The sequence below is a fragment of the Chionomys nivalis genome, chromosome 3 (assembly GCF_950005125.1).
Source record: "Chionomys nivalis chromosome 3, mChiNiv1.1, whole genome shotgun sequence".
Classification (NCBI taxonomy): domain Eukaryota; kingdom Metazoa; phylum Chordata; class Mammalia; order Rodentia; family Cricetidae; genus Chionomys; species Chionomys nivalis.
The window spans coordinates 113643463-113665778 of record NC_080088.1 but is presented as its reverse complement, the minus strand read 5'-3'; the positions used below and the strand labels follow the sequence as shown (position 1 = coordinate 113665778).

Below are 22316 nucleotides of genomic sequence, written 5' to 3'. Positions count from 1 at the left end.
GTGATGTTCTCAATTCCCTGGAGGTGAAGGAGGTGCCAGGACTGGGTAGGAAGAGAGGCTACAACCCAACCTGTAGCTCCAAGTGTGATGTGTGCTGTTCTCGAAGGTGGAGCAGAGTAGCTTCAAACACAAGTCAGCACACAGTTCGGGCCTGATCCGAGGTCTTTACAATGCCAGTGAGGCCCAGGATCCCCCAAATCACCCGAATGCTGAGAACACTCTGCCCAGCTCAGTCTTTTTGCCCCATGCCATACTTTGTGGCTGGGGCTTTCTCAACTCTGCCTTTCCTACAACCACCACAAGCTAGTTTGGTAGAGGAGATGACAGGACAAGCCAAGGTTCCTAAAGGTTGGGGCTGTTCTTCCTAATTCTGCTGCTGGCGTGCTGAGAGGACTGACCACTGTGGGGTCTGCCCTACACGGGGCTCAGAGCCATAAGGAATGGTGGTTCAGTCAGTGGATAGGAAAAGCCAGGAACCTGCTGAGCAGGTAAAGAGGACTTTGTGGGGTTAGATTCAGCTGTTACTTATCACTGCTGTCTGCAGACAGAACAGCAGGGTCTTAGAAATGACTGGGCATTGCCTCTTACTGCCTTGCTCTGTCTACCAGGACACCCAGGGTCCCAGGAGGTGTCATCACCTATCACCATCTTATCAGAGCTAAGGCAGGTCACTTGGTCATCAGTTCCTGTACCATTCTGGCTAGCTTAACTTTTTAAAGTTCTTTACAACAAACCAAATAAGAACAAGTGGTCACCAGTGGTGAAAATTTTAGGCTTTCCCCAGACCAGAGCCCAAACTTCTCTATGGCTGTGGTGGAATTGTGTAGAACCCCCAGACCCTCCTCCTATCCTGTTCTGCACACAGGGCTGCCATGGTCCCCATTAATCTCTCTTGGCATCTCATGAAGCCCCTCTAGAGTTCTGTCAGTGTCTGTCCTGTGTCTACAGCCTCCTTATGTGTACCAGCTCTGGGAACCTACATAACCAGCCCCACAAGGCACCAGGAGACGGCAACCAGCCTCCCTCTGGAGAGGCTGCCCTGGGGTTTTCACTACAGGCCCTCTGGGTGCCACCAAGTCCTTAGTGCAGGAAATTTCGGCAAGCCCATCTGAACCTCTCTGCTCCAAGTGAGCTTGGAGCCCAAGTGACCTCCTGTAAGCCAAAAAGGAAAAACCCTGACCTCTCAGGCAGGACAATGAAACAAGCCATCAAGATCAAGACCTGCAATTCCAGATCCAACCCAAAAGGTAACTTCCAAATCCCAAGACATAAGACCCTGTTCCTCAGCACAAACAGTGAGCAGCAATGAAAAGGACCTGAGCTTAGGTGAGGAGAGGGAGGACAGGGTGACCCCTGCTCTACCTGCCTCTAATTGAGACCTAATGACTCCTTAAGAATATCCTGGAGAGCCAAGGGGAATAGTGTAGGGGTGGGGAGCAGAGGGGGGAAAGCAGGGGTGGCATGCATGCATGGCAACAGCCAGTTCCCTCCCTGCACAGGCAAATCTGCTCAGGAAGACCGTGGGTGCAGGCAGGGATCCTAGTGTTTTTTAGGGTTTTGAACACATGGCCAGGATGGTTATCCTTGTTCCCCAAAGCCTCCAGTTTCCAGGATCTCTGGGTATCCAGTGGGTGTCAGTGGCACAAGTCTGAGCTGCAAGCACAGAGATGTCCCTTCAGCCTTTTCCTTTCTGCCAAACTTCAGAACTGACTAGTTAGGCCAAGACGGGTGAAGTGTCTCACCGGGCTTCCAACCCTGTGATAATAACTTTCTGGGCATTATCTACAGGGACGTGACTCAGGCATGCAGTCCTCCTCCAATCTTGGTGTGCAGCCAGAGTGCAGAAGAATACAGTCACTTCATGCCAAGGAGCATGTGGGAAATCCTTAGGTTGCAGGCTTGTGGTTCCACGCAAAAGGCATGTCTTGTAGAAAGACACCACTAATCCTCCGAGGGGGCTAGGGTCACCCCTTGCTTTGTTTGAGACTACTGGACCCTAGGGGCACCCTCAGATCAGACAGGAAGCGCAGGCTGCCGGCCGCACCCCGCCCCAGACAAAGAACTCAACTCGTCAGGTAAGCAAGGCACCACGCAGCTGGTGGCGGTGGCCCACTGCGTGCAGGGGTGCAGACAAAGGCGACCCCCCCCACCGTGCCCCGCCTGCCTACACCGCAAGTCCAAAGGGCCGGGACCCTCGCCAGACAACACCCCTACCGCTTGCCACCACGTGCGCCCCGGGTGCAGCTTCGAGAACACGGATATTCTGAGCGACCTGCTCCTGCAAGAGGACGCATGCATGAGCGGGGGTCCCAGGGTCGTCCTGTTGCCCATTCTTCAAAGGGCTCGGTGCTTCCCCACCCCCGAAGCCCGATAGTCCCGCTTTGCTCTTCGGAGCCCACAACGCACACTGACCTCGGGGCTACCCAGATCCCGCGCGCTCCGGATCGTTCCTCGAAGGTCTGAGCCCTAGGCGCGGTACCGGCATGGGTGGCAGAGAAACTCCTGCGGGCCTGCTACCCAGGTAGCCCCTTTCTGCATGTCCTGCTCAGCCGGACCTCGGACGCGCGGGGCACACAAGCCCCAGCACCTTCTTTGAGCGCTATGGGCGCTCTGGGAGCAGCTGCCAGGAGCCATCGGGCGGGGTGGCGGTGGCGCGGGCAGGCGGGGCGCTATGTGTGTGTGTGGGGGGGGACGGGCAGGCCCAACTAATCCAACCCCGAGGCGTGGATCTGCCCTAGCTGGGCGGCTGGCTTTATCCTGGCTGTCTGATCTGTCCTGGTACCCCAGGCTCTGCGTACATCAACTACAAGAAAAGCCCGTGGGCTTGATTCCATGTTCATCTTAAAAATAAGTTACAGACAACTGATACTCTGCTTACATTAGGGGAAACAGAGCCAGAAAGAAGCTCTGGCAAGTCAATGTAGCTATTTTGCCTCACGGCTGTGCCATTATTTCCATTTTTCAGGCAAGGGCACAGGATTGGAGGTTTCCTGTAGCCCATAGTCATCTCTGGTCGGGGATGAAGGCAAGAACCACCGTTTGTGTATGGTCTGGAGTGGGGGCGGGTACATACAGAAAAGAAAACTCCTGCAGAATGTTTAGCAACTGACTCTGTCTGACTCTGCTAACCTGCATTCATATGACCACATGCAAATTACATGAACATGCCTCTCACCTGTTCTGTCCTATTTGGGGTTTCTCTGTATAACAACCCAAGCTGTAACTTGCTTCATAGACCAGGTTGCCCCTGAACGCACAAAAATCCACCTGTCTCCCAAGTGCTGGGACTAAAGGCATGCTACTACCACCTGAATCTTCTTCTTCCTCTTTTTTTAAAAGACAGGACATTACTATGTAGCCCAACCTGGACTATTTCTGCCCCAGTCACACAAACACCGAGAATACAAGCACCATGCCTGTCTTCACTCCACCAGTTTCTGGTGCCCATTCTTGATGTGCAATTCCCCTCTGTATGCTGTGAATATGTTTTAGTATCATTGGCTAATAAAGAAACTGCTTTGGGCCTATGGCAGTACAGAATATGGCAAGGTGGGAATTCCAAGCAGGGATAAAGGAGAAAAGAAAGCGGAGTCAGGGAGATGCCATGTAGCTGCCAAAAGAGATAGTCACTGGAGAACCTTACAGGTAAACTATGAGCCTTGTGGTAAAAAACAAAATAATAAAAATGGGTTAATTCAAGATGTAAGAATTAGCTAGAAATATGTATAAGTTATTGGCCAAACAGTATTGTAATTAATACAATTCCTGTGTGATTATTTCAGGTCTGGGCGGCTGGGAAACAAACAAGCAGCCTCCTACTACAAAAAAATAAAGAAGCTGCTTTCGGCCAATGACTTAACAGAATAAAGCTAGGTGGAAAATCTGAACAGAGATGTAGAGAGAGAGTAGGCAGAATCAGGGAGACACCATGTAGCTGTCGAAGGAGACATACGCCAGAACTTTACCTGGTAAGCCACAACCTTGTGGCATTACACAGAATAATAGATATGGGTTAATTTAAGATGTAAGAGCTAGCTAGGAATACACTAGAGTCACTGGCCAAGTAGTGCTGCAATGAATACAGTTTCTGTGTGATTATTTCGGGTCTGGGTGGCCAGGAATGAACAAGCAGTCTCCGCTTGTTCTTGCCAGAACTACTCACCTCTCCAGAGTGGAACCTAGCAAAGAATCCTGTGTCATGTCACACCTAAGGGTGTTTATTGTAGCTCCTGAGGGGAATCAAGATGCCTCCTTGTATCAGGAAGTGAAAATGTATTATCTTCTATGTAAAATCTATGTGCATGTATGGGGAATCTTTCCGTCCGTGACTCTCTCTTCTCTCATCGAGCCCACCAAAAACAAAAACAAACCAGCCATGGCACTCCCAAAGCTGGTGACAGCCAGAAACAAAAACACTCAACAAATACCAGGCACAAATGGTGTGGGACAATGGTCTGTATTCTGTCAATTATATTTTAAATAAACGCTGATTGGCCAGTAGCCAGGCAGGAAGTAAAGGCGGGTCAATGAGAACAGGAGAATTCTGGGAAGAGGATTCTGCTTTCTGCAGTCCTGTCCCGGCCACAGAAGAAGCAAGATGTGACTGCCCCGCCAAATAAGGCACTCAGACACGTGGCTAACACAGATAAGAATAATGGGCTAATGTAAGTTGTAAAAGTTAATGAGAAGCCTGAACTAAAGGGCCAATCAGTTTATAACTAATGTAGACCTCTGTGTGGTTTCTTTGGGACATAACGACTGTAGGAACTGGGCAGGACAGAAAACTCAGTCAACACACAAAGCCTGTGGGCACCCCAGGGTACCCTGAAGTAGTTGTGGGCTCTGAGCTCATTCCACATCTTTTCTCCATCATTTGATTCCTGGAGTCTCATATAGAAGGCAGGGCAACACTGGCTTGGGCTGAGGTTTGATGTCTCATTAGTGGGTTCTGAAGCTTCTGCCCAACCCCCTTCTGTCCTGTAGCCTGGAGATACTACCTGAGGCTGGCTGGACTCATTCCTCTCCTTCCCTGAAGTAGGGACCATCCTATTGGCCTCCATTCAGGTGCCCCCACTTAGAGAGATCCTAAAGTCAGCAGGCAGAGGGTCTGTGGGTATCTGCAGCCAGTGGTGGTTCTCCATACATAGAAAGGAAGTGGATCCTGCCCAAGCCACCACTAGAAATTAGGCACCTGACTGGAGGCTACTCAACTTGGCAACCAACATCTGCACAGCAAGCTTTGAAAGAGGACACACAGCTGCCACTCACTGGGGCATCCATCGGGTACAGCCCTTTCTTTCCTGACCTGCCCAAGCCGGGGCACTCAACAGACCCAACCAGGAGTCAGAGGCCAACTGTACACGAGTACAGTTGGTAGTGACTCTGGGCCACAGCCTCCTGCTATGCACAGGTGATGCACAGTGGGATCCTATAATACCCACGGGCTCCAGAAATTGTGCCTGTGCCCCTCTCAGGACACCCTCACTTCATGCTGGCTCTATTGCTAAGCTCTGAGGTAGGGACAAGGCACCCAGAACAGAAATGCCCACATCCCCTTTCCACACACGGCCTGCATCTAGCTCACCTAAGCTGTCACCTGCCACTTGCTATCCAGGGCCCTTGACCTCCCTCTCCTCCCTACTAGTCATATCTCCTCACTGGGCCCCCACCCACAGTAGGAAGGTTTGGACCCTTAGAGGCCTTGCCTTCTAACAAAGCTGGCAAGTCAGGGATATCTTGGGGTCGTCTGGAGCCCAGGAAATACCTGCCACGTAGTGGTAGATGCCTCTATACCCTTGGACCCCTTGCCCCCTGCCTAATGGAACTCCTGGATATCAGTCCAACAAAAGGTGGCCATGCAGAGGTGAACAGGGTGCCAGGCAGCTGGAATCCAGAGGTGTCCAACTTAGGGACCAATCACCAAAGCCCAAGTTACACTGTGCTGGTTGGATTTTTTGCCAACTTGATACAAGCCAGCATTGTCTGGAAAGAGGAAATCTCATTTGAGAAAATGTTTCCATCAAATTGGCCTGTGGAACATTTTCTTGATTAATGATTGATGTGGGAGGGCCCAGCCAAGTGTGGGAGTGCTATCCCTAGGAAAACAGTCCAGAGTAGCATTCCTTAGAAAGCAGGCTGAGTAAGTCATAGGGAACAAGCCAGTGAACAGCACTCCTCTGTGCTCTCTGCTGCAGTTCCTGCCTTGGCTTCCTATAACTAAGTAATATTTATCATAGCAATAGAAACCTAAGACATAACACAGTGTAGCAGAGGTCTGCAGACTTCACTCTAGAGGGGATATCACCCCTGGAGGGACGCAGTCTCCACTGCTGTGCTTAACCTGTGTTGTCCCTTACGAGATGACCCACAAACTCTTCACCCTGGAAGGGTGTTCTTGGTGCCCAGAGTGCAAGGCGAGTCCCCTAGTGTACACCTACAAACGGGCTGCAGATAGTCCCAGGAGAGTCCCCTAGCATACACCTACAAACGGGCTGCAGATAGTCCCAGAGGCTAGCTAGCCACAGGGCTGAGGTCATGTGTACTCAGGAGGAGTCTTGGCCAGATGGCTGGCAGCTAGGGCCATTTGGGCAGAGTTGGCAGCCATCCAGGATTAATGGGTTGCCTTATGAGCCCTTACACATTTTTTCACCGATATTTTTCCAATAAAAAAGCAGTTAGATACTTCTCACAGCCCTGAGAAGGAGCCATCTGTCTGCCCACTCCTGAGCCTGCAGCTAGAACTCCCTGCACTGGCAGCTGCCATAATAGAGTGCAGCCCTGGTGGGTGGAGGCGCACAGCTGTCTGCGCGGGGCCAGTAGAGCCTGTGGGATGCTGAGCTTCAGGAGACAGAGAAGTAAAACATCTATAAGACAGAATTTGTCTAGTGTCTGCATCCTGACCTACAGTAGAGCTCCAGGCTTGTCCCTGGGGGAGGGACACTGAGTACCGGAGTACTAGACTCAGGTCCTGTCTACAGGATCACCCTATCTGTTTGAACTGTCCAGCTCCACCAGCATGCCCAGGCTCCCCTTCCTGCCACTACAGGGCTAAGGCTATCTGAGTCATTGCCAAGGCTCCTATACAATAAACTTTTTGTGCACCGCTCCCACCCCACCCCCACCCCCAGTCACCTCACTTCAGAGTCTCTCTATGACCCTGGCTGTCCTGGAACACACTATGCAGACCATACCAGGATGGGCTCAAACTCACAGATCTGTCTGCCTCTGCCCTAATGAGGGTCTAGCCACCACTTGTCAGTGACCCTGTTCACTGCTTCCAGGCCACATGTACTAGGGAATGTGAATCAGTGCTGTGAAAAGCACAGAGATCCCTGTGAATATGGCTGCTGGCAGGCTCTCTCCCTCCCAAGTTCCAGGATGCCCTGTTAATATGGCTGCTGGCAAGCTCTCTCCCTCCCAAGTTCTTGCTGCATTGAAAAAAGAGACATCGCCACCTCAGAAACACCTCAGTAGGGAACTTGGCCTTGGCAAAGCTATGCCCAAGGGGGAGACAGGATCTGGCCACCTGAGACTTAGCATTGGGAGGAGGGAAGCACAGGTCTGGACCCTGATTCACAACCCCTAAACTCAGGATCTCAGCATCCAGCGCTGAGTAGCACAGACCCTGGATTACTGGGGATGCTCTGTTCTAGGAGTAGAAGGCAATAGTGACCAACAGCCCCCACCTCGCCTCCCTGGAGGTTCCTGCAGCTGCTCAGCAAAAGCCCTGCTACCCTCCTTGAGGCCAGCCAGTGCCTAGGGTGACCTCCATCAGTGTTTCAACAATGGCTGCCTATTTGAGGTCTACTGTTGGGATGCCTAAGTCACTGTCATGGCAGGCACCCCCAGCCAGGGAGAAGCTTCCTACACTGCCTGTCTAATAGACAGAACTCTTCCTAGCTTTCAGGCCTGCCCTGCTCTAGGGAAGGTTGATGGAGTGGGTATCCCAGGTCAGTCCATAAGAAAGGGAGGAGAAGCCAGGCTCACCTTGTCATCCACGCCACTCTCACTGTCGCACTGTGGGAGAGAGAGAGAGAAAAAGAGGGGGGGGAGAGAGAGAGGAGTCAGCTCCTTCCATACTACCAGAGTCACAAGGCTGCAGGATCCAGGTGTACATCCCCAGCTGTATCTCAATGGGAAGGAAGAGGGACAGGTGAAGGGATAACAAAGCTGGCTTGCCTCAGGGTAGGTAGGATTCCAATTCCCTAGGGCCAGGCCAGACTCTGGAGTTTCTGAATGCCAGGTGATTTGGGGAATGTGCAGGGAGTTTTTCACAGTCCAGATGAACTCAACAATCCCAGGAAATCCCAAGGGCCTCACCCCATGTTGAGTTTTTGTGAGGAGAGCCCAGGTTGAAGGAGCATCTCCCCCTACCCTCCTCCGCCACACTCTCACAGCCAGGCAACAGCCGCAACAGCTGCTCTACGCCCAGATGAGATGGGGCACAGAAGAGACAAGTGGTACCACAAAGGCCCGTGAAGCAGCGATAGTGACACAATGCTCCTTCTCCTGGTCTGAACACAGGAATTTAACTGGAGATGGCAGCATTCCATCCAGCTGCTCTGGCCTCTGGAGAAGCCTTGACAAGTCCCTTAACCTCTCAGTGCCTCAGTCCATGCTTCTGCAAAGCAGGGACAACAGCTTCTCTTGGTGGGAATGTAAGGGGTAAAAGAGGTGAGTGGCCTTCAGTTTGGAGCTGCCTAGGAAACCCAGGGTGGAGCTCAGGGCCATCAGACTGTAAGAGATTCATTTGTGAGTTAACTCAGGATTGTGACAATCAAGAAAACAAATCTTTATTTCCTGTTTTCAGAAAGCAGATTTGAAAAGGAATCACTGCTAGAGAACAATGCAGGTTCCTCTGAGACAGAAAGGGGGAAAACTCGCTAGCAACTGCGATTATGACACATGCACAGCAAATAAATTATATGGCTGAAAATAAATCTCCTCTGAGACACATGAGATGGAGATTGGACTATAGTCAGACATGTGTGGTACTAGCTTTATAAGTTGTACTCAACTTGATTACTACACATCATCAAATTATACTGCCTTCCACTGCCCTAATTGAAGGCCATAATGTCTTCAATGACAAAGTTTGAGTTAAATTAAAATGTGTTCACCAGTCGCTCGTTGCAGCTGGAGCTCTACTCCAGCTCAAGGACAACACACCAGATAGCTGGGAGGGGCATGTGGGGGTTTTCTGAGGCTGGTGGGCTTCACACCTGCAGCTCATGGATCCCTCCATTCACCCATGCAGTGTGGGTCATGCATGGCCAGGGTAAGCAGGGACCAAGACTCTGGATGCTAAGCCATGGGCGGGCATCATTTCCTAGACCAGTGGGTCTCAAACTTCCTAAAGCTGCAACCATTTAATATAATTTCTCATGTCATGGTTACCCCAAACTATAAAATTATTTCATTGCCACTTACTAACTGTAATTCTGCTACTGTGAGGAACTGTGATATAAATATCTGATAAGCAGGACATCTGGTATGAGACCTCCAAAAGGGCAGTCAACCACTGTCCTAGAGTACGGAAGACTCGTGTGGCTCTTCAGCTGTGCACATGGCCAGGCCCCTCCCCAGATCCAAGCTTCACTGGCCTGTCTCAGCAGGCGCTCAGCAAAGACTATGCCTGGACCCTTCAAAACCTTGGCACCTCTCTCACTGGGAGGTAGGCAAGATCTGGTGATATAGCATATAACAGGGTCTGTGTTATAAAGGAGAGTTTGCACATGAGGGCACGATTGTGGGGGACGGAGGGGTGACCAGACAGAGCTCAGGAAACAGGAGATGAGATCATGGAGCTGAGTGGACCTGAATATGCCAGGACACTCTAGTGCCTCTGGAATAGAACGGCGCAAATGCCATGAGCAGCCCTTCAAGGCAGTCATGTGACAGATGTGTGCAGGTAGAGTGGAGGTGGGATGGGACCTGACAGTCCCTCCCTCTTACCTTGCTGCCTGGGCTGCCAGGACCTATGATCAGGTCTCTTACCATCAAACCTCATTCTTAAACTGTCAGTGCAGCAGGTCAGAACCTGCGAGGCATGTTTGTCAGTGGGGCAGCTGAACGACCACTGAATCGTCTATGAGCGTTACCCTCTGCTCCTTCTTCAGCACCAGAGCCCACCTGCACCAGACCTATGGCCAGAACAGCAATTCACAGACAGACTGTCCCGTGGCTTTCAGATCTGAAGCCAGACCAGCAGGGCTGAGCAGTAGAGCCTGACGAAGGGCAGCTTATAGTGTCTGCCAAGTGAGAGGACCCTCCAGAGATACAGGAGAGGCTGCCCAGATCTTGTAATTGTCAGACAGTGCTGTATCATCAGCCATATGTAGATAGCATCATAAACACAGTCATGTGATTAACTACCACTGACTTAACATTTAACTGCAATGGAGTTAGAATTTAATCAGGGCAAGGTGGGGAAAAGAGATATATCCACCTTCTGAAAGCAGCCTAAGCCATGTTCAGGGGCTGGAACAGAGGCCCTGGAGACACAACACTTGGACGGTGCTGGCCAGCTGGTATGATGTGTGTGTGATGGTATAGTAATAATACCATCACCATCATTACTACTTCTCCTATCCCCATCCCCACTCTGATGGGTAATCCTGTGAACTTGACAGGATTTGGAAACACCTAGGAAACATACTTCTAAGCATGTCTCTGAGGATATTTCCAAAGAGGTTTCATGAAGGTGGTAAAACTCACCCTCAATACAGGTGACACCATCCCATTATCTAGGGTACTAGACTAAGAGAGAAGGAAAAACCGAGCTAAATACTAGCATTCTTCTCTCTGCTTCTTGCTACTTTCTGAACCATGATGGACTGTTTCCTCTTAATTGTGAGCTCAAATAAATTCTTTTGTAATTTGCTTTTGCCAAGTATGTTGTCATAGGTTACAAAAAATAACTAAAAAAAAAAACCTGGAATCAAGAAGTGGGACTATTGCTGTGACATGCCCATGCAGTAATAGGCCTTTAGAATGGGTTTGTGGGAGGGTTGTACAAGAGTCTGAAGCGATAGGCTAGAGAAGAGAAGACTTAGAATGGTTTAAGCAGAACTTAATGGGCCATTTTGGTAGGAGTCTGGAAGACTAGAATGCCAAAAGAAAAAAAGCTTAGCTTAGTAAAAGCTAGGCTCATTCGGAGAACAACAGGCCTTTACTAGAAACTGGGCTAGCAACTAAGGCGGGATGAGACAGGAACTCACTCTCTTTCAGTCTGAGGATTTATTTCTTAGAGGTAAGAGCTCTCTAGTGGCTATGCTGCTTTGCTTTTCTGATCAGGTTGAACCCCAATACCTGTCTCTGGGTTTTTATGATTTGTGCTACATTTGGCACTCAACGTTTTGGAGTATGAGTTCTCAAAAATTCATAAATTTCAGAGGAGTTGTATAGGCCAGAGCTGTACATGGGCTCCAGCCCCACCTGGCTATGCTCCCTCCCCCAGCCTCTGATCTAGTTTGGGATTATATTGTTGTAGCCTTCAGACAGCCTCCAACACACATGCTTTTTCTGAACAAGCCCCTGTGTGTTTCTCAGACAGTTGGCTCTCTCTCCACTGTGGGTTGCAGACTCTCCCTGAAACCCTTCTTGGGCTGCTGCCAAACTAGGTAGCTGCCTTGAAATCCAGTCAGGCGTTTACTGTTCCAAGCAGCAGCAATCAGCCTCACACCCTCATCAACACCCTTGGTAGATTTGGTAAGACAATTGAGAATTCTTAAAGTGAGGAATTAGTTCAAAAAGAGAGTTTTTCCCACATTAAAAAATGGAAAAAAAAACATTATAATGGAGGGATTTGGGTCTCTATATAATAATATGTTAGACAGTTTAAAAATGGAATGATTAAATGAGAGGATATCTAATTTAAGTGAGATTTATGTAATGTCAATTGTAAACATTATCATTTTTGTCTTATCACTAAAAAAGCTGGTTAATCTGAGTGCTAAGATACAGGCCTTAGAAAAACCTAATAAAACAGATCACAGAAGAATTTAATAGAGAGCCAATTTCAGCATTGCATTACAAGACTAGAGAGGAACAGTCAGGCAGTGGTGGCGCACGCCTTTAATCCCAGCACTCAGGAGGCAGAGGCAGGCGGATCTCTGTGAGTTCGAGACCAGCCTGGTCTACAAGAGCTAGTTTCAAGACAGGCTCTAAACCTACAACAAAACCCTGTCTCAAAAAACAAAAACAAACGAACAAAACAAGCAAAAATAATAGAGAGGAACAGCCTAAAGTTTTCAGACAAACAACCTTAATGTATCCAGTAGCCTTACAGTAACCAAATGGCAGAGGCTCTGTTACAGCTAACAGGGCTCCTGTGCCAATGTTAGATTTAAGGAGATCCAAGGAAGCAAAAGTCTCACACAGCATGCATTCATTTACTGTGAAGCAAATGTTAAACTCATGGTCAGTTTGTAATAGAATTATCCCTAAAGACTGGATAAAATTGGTTAAGGGTGTTTTAGAGCCTGGTCCACAATTATAAAGGAGTACCTGGTTCAGAGAAGAGGCTAAGGTTATTGAACAGCAGAGTAAAGCTAGAGGTAGGGAAATCTCCCAAGATCAACTTCTTAGAGAAGGAGACTATGTTACTATAGAAAGGCAGACTGTATGTGATGACCACACCCTGGGTTTATGCCACACAGCTTTGACACTTGGGACAGAATTGGAGAAATAGGAAAGAAAATTGAGACACTTACTAAAGTTATACAGGGTCCAATGGAAGCCTTACAAAGACTGACTTCAGCAGTAAATAGAATGATACAAAATTCAGAAGCTAGACAAAGAATAATTCAATCTTTGGCTTTGTGACTTCAAGGCCAGCCTGGTCTACAAGAGCTAGTTCCAGGACAGGCACCAAAGCTACAAAGAGATACCCTGTCTCAAAAAAAAAAAAATGCCAATTCTCTATGCAAAAGGATAATTAAGGCTGTTAAACATAAGATCAGCACCTTTGAATGAATGAATCCGAGATACAATTAATACTGAATCTCATGAACATGATGATGCATGGATAGGAGAGGTGATTTCCAGAGGTGTGAGAAAAATCAGAATGTCAAGTGTTATAACTATGGCAAACAAGGTCTCCTTAAAAGGGATTAAAGATAGGGCTTTCCTAGAAACAATGTTTTTCTAAGAATAGTCCATTCAGAATGCCCTTCCTTTCTATATTATGTGGAAGGTGTGGTAAAGGCAGGCATTGGACTAATGAATATTCACGGTAATCTTTTGCTGTTGGGAAATTCCTCCATGAGGGACCTCTCACAGGCCCCTATGCCAAATCCGATTCAGGTATTTCCTGCCATTTTAGAGGAAGCTCCCTCCCAGAGCAATTAAAGAACCTAATGCCTATTGTAAGAAACCATACTGTTCTGGATAATAGAACAATTATAGAAGAGAGAACAAAAAATCAGGAGAAACCATAAAGTGAGTATTTTGGAAAATTTCTATAAATGAACAAAGACTAAAATTAAAAATATGAGTAAATGATGTTGTCAGTGAAGGTCAGGCAGACACAGGTGCAGATGTAACAATAATTTCATCAGAATATTGGTATCCAAATTGGCCTCTTCAGGATGTAAATATTCAGTTTTTAGGGACTAGAACTCTATCTCAGGTAAAGCAGAACACGAGATGGGTTGAATGTATAGGTCAGAAGGGCAGAGAGAAATATCAAAGCCATACATGGCTAACACAGCAATGAGTTTGCGTGGATGTGGTTGTTACAGCAGTGGCACTCAGATTAGCACTGCCCCAGTCTTAGAGACAAACCAAAGAGTAATTTATGTTTCTGGGGAAAATATTAAAAGGTTTTATAAAGAACAGTCATCGACCATTCAGGTTGTACAGAACGGGCACAACAGCTGCTGACATTTCAAAGGCACCAACAGATCTACCTTTAAAATGGTTGACAGACAAACCTGTATGGGTTAAACAATGGCCTTTAACAACATAGAGAAACTGCAGGCTTTAGAATAGCTGGTACAGAAGCAACTAGATAATCAACATATTGAAGAATCAACCAGCCCTTGGAATTCTCTTATATTTGTTGTTAAAAAGAAATCTGGAAAATGGAAAATGATAAGATTTGAGAGCTGTTAAACTGAGCAATGGTGGCGCACATCTTTGATCCCAGCACTCAGGAGGCAGAGGCAGGCGGATCTCTGTGAGTTCGAGGTCAGCCTGATCTACAGAGCTAGTTCCAGGACAGGCTCCAAAGCTACAGAGAAACCCTGTCTCAAAAAAAAAAAAAAAAAAAAAAAAGAGCTGTTAATGAGGTTAGTCAGCCAATAGGCTCTCTGCAGTCTGGAATTCCTCTGCCTTCCCTATGGCCTAAGTGACAGCCTCTTACAGTTATTGACTTAAAAGGTTGTTTCCTCATTAACCTTTCCAAGAAAAAGACAGAGAAATTTGCCTTTATAGTGCCTACTTCTAATAATTCTCAGTCTTCAGCCTGCTAAAAGATATCAATAGAAGGTTCTCCCACAGGGAATGGTAAATAGCCCCACCTGTGTCAATATCTTGTAAGTCAACCATTGGAAATGATATGTAAGGAATTTCTTAAATCTATAACTTACCATTACATGGATGACATTTTGCTATCTGATTCAAATGTATATACTTTTTAAATGTTTAAAGAAGTACAAATAGGGCTGGAGAGATGGCTCAGTGGTTAAGAGTATTGCCTGCTTTTCCAAAGGTCCTGAGTTCAATTCCCAGCAACCACATGGTGGCTCACAACCATCTGTAATTAGGTCTGGTGCCCTCTTCTGGCCTGCAGGCATACACGCAAAAACAGAATATTGTATACATAATAAATAAATAAATAAATATTTTAAAAAAAGAAGTACAAATAATTTTGAGGTATTGGGGACTACAAATTGCTCCTGAAAAAATACAAAGAGGAGATTCTATTAATTATTTAAGCTATAAATAGGTTTACAAAAAATTAGATCCCAAAAGGTGCAAATTAGGAGAGACTGATTGCAGACTCTTAATGATTTCCAAGGATTGCTAGGAGACATTTACCAGCTATGGCCCACTACTAGGATAGGTCTTGATGACCTTATTAATTTAAATAAAACCTTAGATGGTGACAAAGATTTAAACAGTTACAGGAAATTATGAGCTGAAGCTGAGATAGAATTGACTTTGATTGAAGAGAAATTACAGAAGGCACATGTTGATCATGTGGATCTGAATCTTAACTACATTCGGGTCATATTACCCTCCAAATATTCACCTACAGGAATTGTAATATAGAGGAAAGATATTATCTTAGAATAGACTTTTTTCTTTCCTTCTTTCCTTCTTTCCTTCTTTCCTTCTTTCCTTCTTTCCTTCCTTCCTTCCTTCCTTCCTTCCTTCCTTCCTTCCTTCCTTCCTTCCTTCCTTTCTTCCTTCCTTCCTTTTTGAGACAAGGTTTCTCTGTAGCTTTGGAGCCTGTCCTAGAACTAGCTCTTGTAGACCAGGTTGGTCTCGAACTCACAGAGATTCGCCTGCCTTTGCCTCCCAAGTGCTGGGATTAAAGGTGTGCACCACCACCGCCTGGCCGTAGAATAGATCTTTTACTAGGTAAACAGAGTGAAAAAATAAAAAACTTATGTGGAAAAGGCCTCTGAATTAATTCTAAGAGGAAAATTGAGACTTTGTCAGTTAACAGGAAAGACTCAGCAAAAATCATATTATCTTTTAATAACGATGTAATTGAAAAGTTATGGGCAGAAAGTGAATCCTGGCAAAGAACATGCAATATTTTTTTGGGAGAGATTAACAAGAATTATCCCCAAAAGTGAGAGAAATGAACTTATAAAGAGAGCTAACCGGATCATTCATCACATTGTACAGGACACATCAATACCTGGAGCCCCTACATTCTATACTGACACAAATAACTCCAGAAAGGCAAGTTACAAATCAGAGAATTTAAGTGAAGTGGAACCAAGCCCTTATGATTCTGTCCAAAAGTCAGAGTTATATGCTATTCTCACGGTACTAAGGGATTTTTAAAGAACCTCTCAACATAGTTACTGATTCACAGTATGCAGAAAGAGTTGTTTTGCACATTGAACTCACTGAATTTATACCAAATGATAGAGAATTGACTTCATTATTTATTCAGCTAAAGAAATAATCAGGAATAGGCATCATCCCGTATACATAATACACATCTGATCCCATACGGGTCTGTCAGGCCCTCTAGCACAAGGTGATGCAGAAATCAATTATTGATTGGAAATGGGCTGAAGGTGTCAATAGCAAAGGTTTTAAAAAAAGACTTTTCCATCATGAGGCAACAAGGAAATGTCCTACTTGTTCTTTATACAACCAAACCTCACTACCTGCAGAAAGTAACCCAAAAGGTACTCACAGGAATAAAATCTGGCAGATGGATATGTTCCATTTTGTAGAATTTGGAAAATTAAAATATGTACACCACACCATTGATACCTATTCAGGTTTTCAATGGGCAATTGCTTTTGAGTTTGGAAAAGGCTGATTCAGTAATCACACACTTGTAAGAAGTTACAGCCATCGTGGGTATACCTGTACGAATATAGACAGATAATGCTCCAGCATATGTCTCTAAAAAGTGAAACAGTTTTTTTGCTTATTATAATATTAAGCATATTGCAGATATACCACACAATCCTACAGGGCAGGCAGTTATAGAAAGATCAAACTGAACTCTAACAGATATGTTAAATAAACAGAAAGGGAAGATAAATACACCCAGAAATAGATTGCATAATGTTTTATTAACTTTGAATTTTCTAAATCCTAATGAGGAGCTGAGGAGAGACATTGGAAAGTAGAAAAAGCTATAGAATTAAACCAGTCAATATACTTTAAAGATGTACTGACCTCAGAATGGAAACCAGGACATGCGTTACGTTAAGGAAGGCGTTTTGCTTCTGTTTCCACAGAAGAAAAGCTATGGGTACCATCAAAATTGATAAAGATTCTAATTGAACAAAAGACACCTCTTAATTATAATAGATAATTGTTTACTAAGCACCATGACCATTTAATTTAAACTAACCTATATATAACTAACAAATACTTTTCACTTGATCAGATATAACTTATCAAAAGAGAATCTCCCCAAAATTAAGGTTGGGGAAAGGTTTTGTTTCTGTCTTTTTAGAATAAATGTATCCAGCTAAGGAATCAGAAGACTACTGGACAAATGAGACAACTGAAGAAAAAGAGACAACTCATCCAGAAAACATGTCAAGAAAAACAGTACGTTGGTCTATAGTTATAACACATTTCCAACAGGGTAAAATTTCATAAATCTTCTGAAATGTTTGTTTTCTGCTGTTCTCTACAGACATAAAACGCAAATGGTCTTTTGGTAGTCCCACTCCAATTAAAGATTAAACCTGCCTTTGAAGTTGGAGTGTGGCTTTCTCCTTCTCTAAACCTAAGCATTCTTATTAAAGTGAAATCCAAAATCTCTGTCTCATGGCAGACATGAGACATGTCCCACCTGATATGGGACAGAAGAAGAACAAAAATTTAAAAAACTGTTTTATTGCTACTAATCTCATAATCCTTTGGTTTTATATCGACCCTTTAACAGCTTTTCTTAAGGCATAACATTATATATATATTTATATATATCCTTTGTCATGTTATTAATGGTCATATAGAGTACTAACTAATTCTAGAAAAATGTTTCATCTACCTTTCTATACATGATTTCAGTTTGAGTCTATCAGTTTTCTACAGTGAATCATGAATGAACATGCCTAACAGTGACCTTTGAAGTCTCCATAAGGAAGATAGGTCCCTACACCAACAACTCCTCCAGGACTGTGATAACACCACTGAGCTGAAAAAACACACCTAAAGATCAGCTTTGGAATATAAACTGCTCAGATTAATTTTGAGTGGCTAACTGAGATGATCTAGCCTAATAGACTACTCTAGCCAGGACTTAAAACAAGTCCTGTACTTTCCCACTACGCAGAAACTAGATAACAAATGATATAGCTATCTCTCCCAGGACTTGACAATTAATCAAAAATTTTCTTTTCAGGATCCCCTAAAGATGCCATTGCCCCCAGACAGTAGGAAATAAATTTAAGAATATGATGCCCACATTCCCAAGAGGTAGGGTGAGTGGTTTTTGATTGTTCAATAGGTTATGGATATTAATTATTGTTTAGGGGGATTGGTACAAGTTGTTATCAGTAATGGTCAGGAAAAAGCTACACAATGGAAATTAGATTCAAGGTTCTTCTTTTTAAAAGAAAAAAGAGACAAAGACCCACATTGGAGCACCGGACTGAAATCTCAAGGTCCAAATCAAGAGTAGGAGACAGAGCACGAGCAAGGAACTCAGGACCGCCGAGGGGTGCACCCACACACTGAGACAATGGGGATGTTCTATCAGGAACTCACCAAGGCCAGCTGGCCTGGGCCTGAAAAAGCATGGGATAAAACCAGACTTGCTGAACATAATGGACAATGAGGACAACTGAGAACTCAAGAACAATGGCAACGGGTTTTTGATCCTACTGCACGTACTGGCTTTGTGGGAGCCTAGGCAGTTTGGATGCTCACCTTACTATACCTGGATGGAGGTGGGTGGTCCTTGGACTTCCCACAGGGCAGGGAACCCGGATTACTCTTAGGGATGATGAGGGAGGGGAACTTGATGGGGGAGGGGGTGGGAAATGGGAGGTGGTGGCAGGGAGAAGGCAGAAATCTTTAATAAATAAATAAATAAATAAATAAATAAGAGGGATATAATATGATAAGATAAAAAGGTAGAGTATTGAATCTACTCTTAAAAAGCAACTACCAGTTTTAAATGTTTTGCATTGTATTGGATTTTTGTATATTATATACAAATTGTATATATTGATAAAAATTTGAGATTAATTTTGTTAAAACATACTGTACATACATTTCTACTCTTGTTCAAAGTATTGTACTTATACAACTCATTTAAAAATGCAATGTAAATGTCTAGTCCTTAGAAATTATTATTACCAACTGTTTAGGATAATAAGGAAATGCAGGTTAATAGTTAATCACCTATTACAATTGAACTTGTGTAGTCATATTAGGTATGTTTTCAAGGTCAAAGATATATTTTAGGTAAACATGCCATTTTCAAACACTTAAGAGATCTACAGAATATGGCATTTAAGATGTTTTAATAACATAGGTTTCTTTTTTTTATGACAATGAGACATGTCTGCTCCTGGTAGCACCAATCTACTTCAGAGAAGATGATGGGTAGCAAAAAAAATCCATATGGAGTTTACTTTCTTTGTGGCAAAAGTAAGCCACTGGGCAAGAAAGTGCCCTTGCCTTGACTGCTGACAGTATGCTGTCCTAATGGGACAAGCAGGACACAAAAGAAAGTGACTGCCAAACTTTGCCCAGACAAGGCGAGACAGTCCTTCAAAAACCCTGCTTCATAGAAAAGTCTGTCAGATATTCTAGGCCTGTAAGCCAAAGGTGGATGCCCCAACACTGCAGAGGACCTCTGGGTGACTGTCCAGGCAGCCAGCTGTTTCTGTCATATCTCACATTTTTTGGAAGTCACTTGTTTACGCTTCCTGCTTATTCAGTTAATATTATTTCCTTCTTAGGTTTCTGAGGTAGTTGAAAACTAGTTAGTTATAGTTTTCATTGTTTATGAGCTCAGAAAAGAAATTCACTAAAGAAATATAAAGTATATAAGGTTGAAAGCTATCAAAAGATAGTTATGGATGGTAATGCAAGTTACGATAGAAAGTAAATTAGTTACAAGACTTTGGACTCATCAAGATAGGATAGCTATGGAGTATTTTCTCTGAATTTGTCAAATGCAAATGGACTAGACATTGTTGATGTATTTATTGCCTGTACATTGTATATAGTTACTGTACTTATTGTAAATGGTCTCTTATATTAGTTATAGCCTTTTAAAAAATTTTAGACAAGGGGAAATATAGTGATATTTTATTTATGTTTTATAAATAAAGCTTACCTGAAGCCCAGAAGGTAAAATTAAGCCATTAGAGGCCAGGTAGTGGTATCACACACATTTAATCCCAGGATTTGGGAGACAGAGGTAGATGGACCTCTGTGAGTTCAAAACCACCCTGGGCTACACAAGATCAATGTAGAAACAGATCCAGGTGGTGGTGGCTCACACCTTTAATCCCATTACTAGGGAGTCATGTGCCTTTAATCCCAGCACTACAGAGGCATATAAGGTGGGATGTGACAGGAACTCGGTCTCTTTCAGTCTGAGGATTTCTTAGAGGTAAGAGCTCTCCAAAGGCTGGCTGCTTTGCTTTTCTGAACTTTAGGTTGAACCCCGATATCTGTCTCTGGGTTCCATGCTATAAGCAACTATTTGTTACATCTTGGCAACGAATCTGTTTGCATTTTGTCCATGTCCTAAGAACTTCAGTGAGGGTGATTTAAAACACAAAAGAATTCATTTGGTGGAGGAAATTTCAAGACAGCATATTATTCAAGCGGTGGCATGGTTACTGCCCTTACTCAGGTCTACATTGACAGACAACAGCAAATGGAGTAGAAAGATATGGAAAATGCACAGTTTGCCTAGGAAGGTGTTTGAACCCATTTAAAGTTGCAGATCAGGAAGCATAGAGAAAACAGCTGTAATTTTTTTTTAAGAGACTAGTATCATTAAGAAGAAACTTCCTTAACGGGGAGATGGTGAAGTTGGTAAATCACTTGCCACACAAACATAAAGACTTAAAGGTTGAGTGAAAGCCGAGCATGGTGGCATGTACTTACAATCAGCACTGGGGATGTGGGGGAGCCAGTCTAGCTAATCAACGAACCTTGAGCAACTTTTGAGATGGACTAAATGCATTTTGCATTAAATAAACATGCCACTTTAGGGACCAAGAGTAGAATGCTGAGTTTGGGTTTCAAGTTCATATGGAATGAGAGCAAGACAATTAAAGTTAACCTAACGAGATTCAGAACTGCCTAGGTGATATACTTTAGAATGGGTTTTCCTCCCTGAATGTGAGCAGTACAATCCCATGATTTTATTTTATTTATTACTTTGCTTTTAGAGTGGGGTTTCTTTGGGTAGCCTTGGTTGTTTGGAACTAGACCAAGAACTATAGACCAGGTTTGCCTTGAACTCAAGAGATCCACCTGCCTCTACCTCCCGAGTGCTGGGAGTCATGTGCCACCGCTACCTGGCTTTTTTTTTTTTTTTTTAAGACATGGCCTCTCTAAATAGCCCTGCTTGTCCTTGTCCTGTAACTCACTATGTAGACCAGGCTGGCCTCAAACTCACAGAGATCTACTCACCTCTGCCTCCTAAGCACTGGGATTAAAGGTGTGCAGTACCACTCAGTTAAATAAATCCTTCTTTAGGTTGAATGTGCTAGGTATTTACCTACTGAAGCTCCTTCCCTCCCTGTTATCTGCTCACCTTTGCAGCCATTCCCTACATGGACTGACCTGACAGTTTTCCTATCACTCAGGCTTTCCTACACCCCTGCCTGCTGGGGTGGGGACTTCTTGTCACAGAGACACACGTCAGCATGGTTAAGGTAGGAGCAGCACTGTCCTTTCTGTGTGAACGTTAATTACTCTTACAACAATATTCAGAGCAGTACCGTTGTCTCACCACTGAAAAGAATGAAAATTCATGAAGACCTTGTAGCCAGAGTTACTCCACCATGTTGAGCAAGGAGGAGGGACAGAAAGGAACAGGAGGCAGGCCTCCCTAAATTCCCACAGGTCACCATACCTGAGCCAAAGCAGGGCTGCAGGAGGCTTAGACAGTGCCAAGTGTAGGTTGGGTTTCTGCCCAGTTACCATGCAAGAGCTGCTGTAAGATATTACTTCAGGGCTGTTTGGGACAAGGAGGCCTGGTCCTGCTGACCAGTTGAAAGATGTTCCAATGAGAGGCCCAAGGAGATACAAATGAAGCAGAATAAAGGAACCAGAATATTAGGAGATGCAGGTTTAATGGCCATAGTGTGCACAACAAAGTCTCAGGCTAGTGTACTGAGCCTGGCTCAAGAATGGGGTAAGGTCTCAGCTACAAGGATATTGAGCACCAAAGTTGCCACTCAGCTGTATAGAGGTTGCCTGAGGCATGTACAGGTAGCATAACATACAGGTGTTCCACTGGCTCCTGCTGACCTGGTATATTCAGTGCATGTGGCAACTTTATGGTAGGCATGAACCCTCGGATATATGCATATGTATCTTAGCATTATTGCTGTATGCCTGAGTGTACCACAGGAGATGATGAAGCTAGACTTCACACACAATTCTTGGCACTCTGCTTCTCTCCT

At 44.8% G+C, this 22316-nt stretch overlaps 1 protein-coding gene across 9 annotated transcripts in view; it reads right to left on the bottom strand.

The window, feature by feature from the left end:
* Fbrsl1 (fibrosin like 1) overlaps positions 1–22316 on the bottom strand; it is an 82732-nt gene that overhangs the window by 20813 nt on the left and 39603 nt on the right. For 7 of the 9 annotated variants that reach the window (XM_057763936.1, XM_057763942.1, XM_057763941.1 and 4 more), the window contains one exon: positions 7987–8016. The exons of the other annotated variants lie outside the window; for them this stretch is intronic. In XM_057763936.1, the coding sequence (XP_057619919.1) occupies positions 7987–8016 (30 nt within the window). The remainder of the gene's footprint in view (positions 1–7986; positions 8017–22316) is intronic. 9 annotated transcript variants of the gene reach the window in all.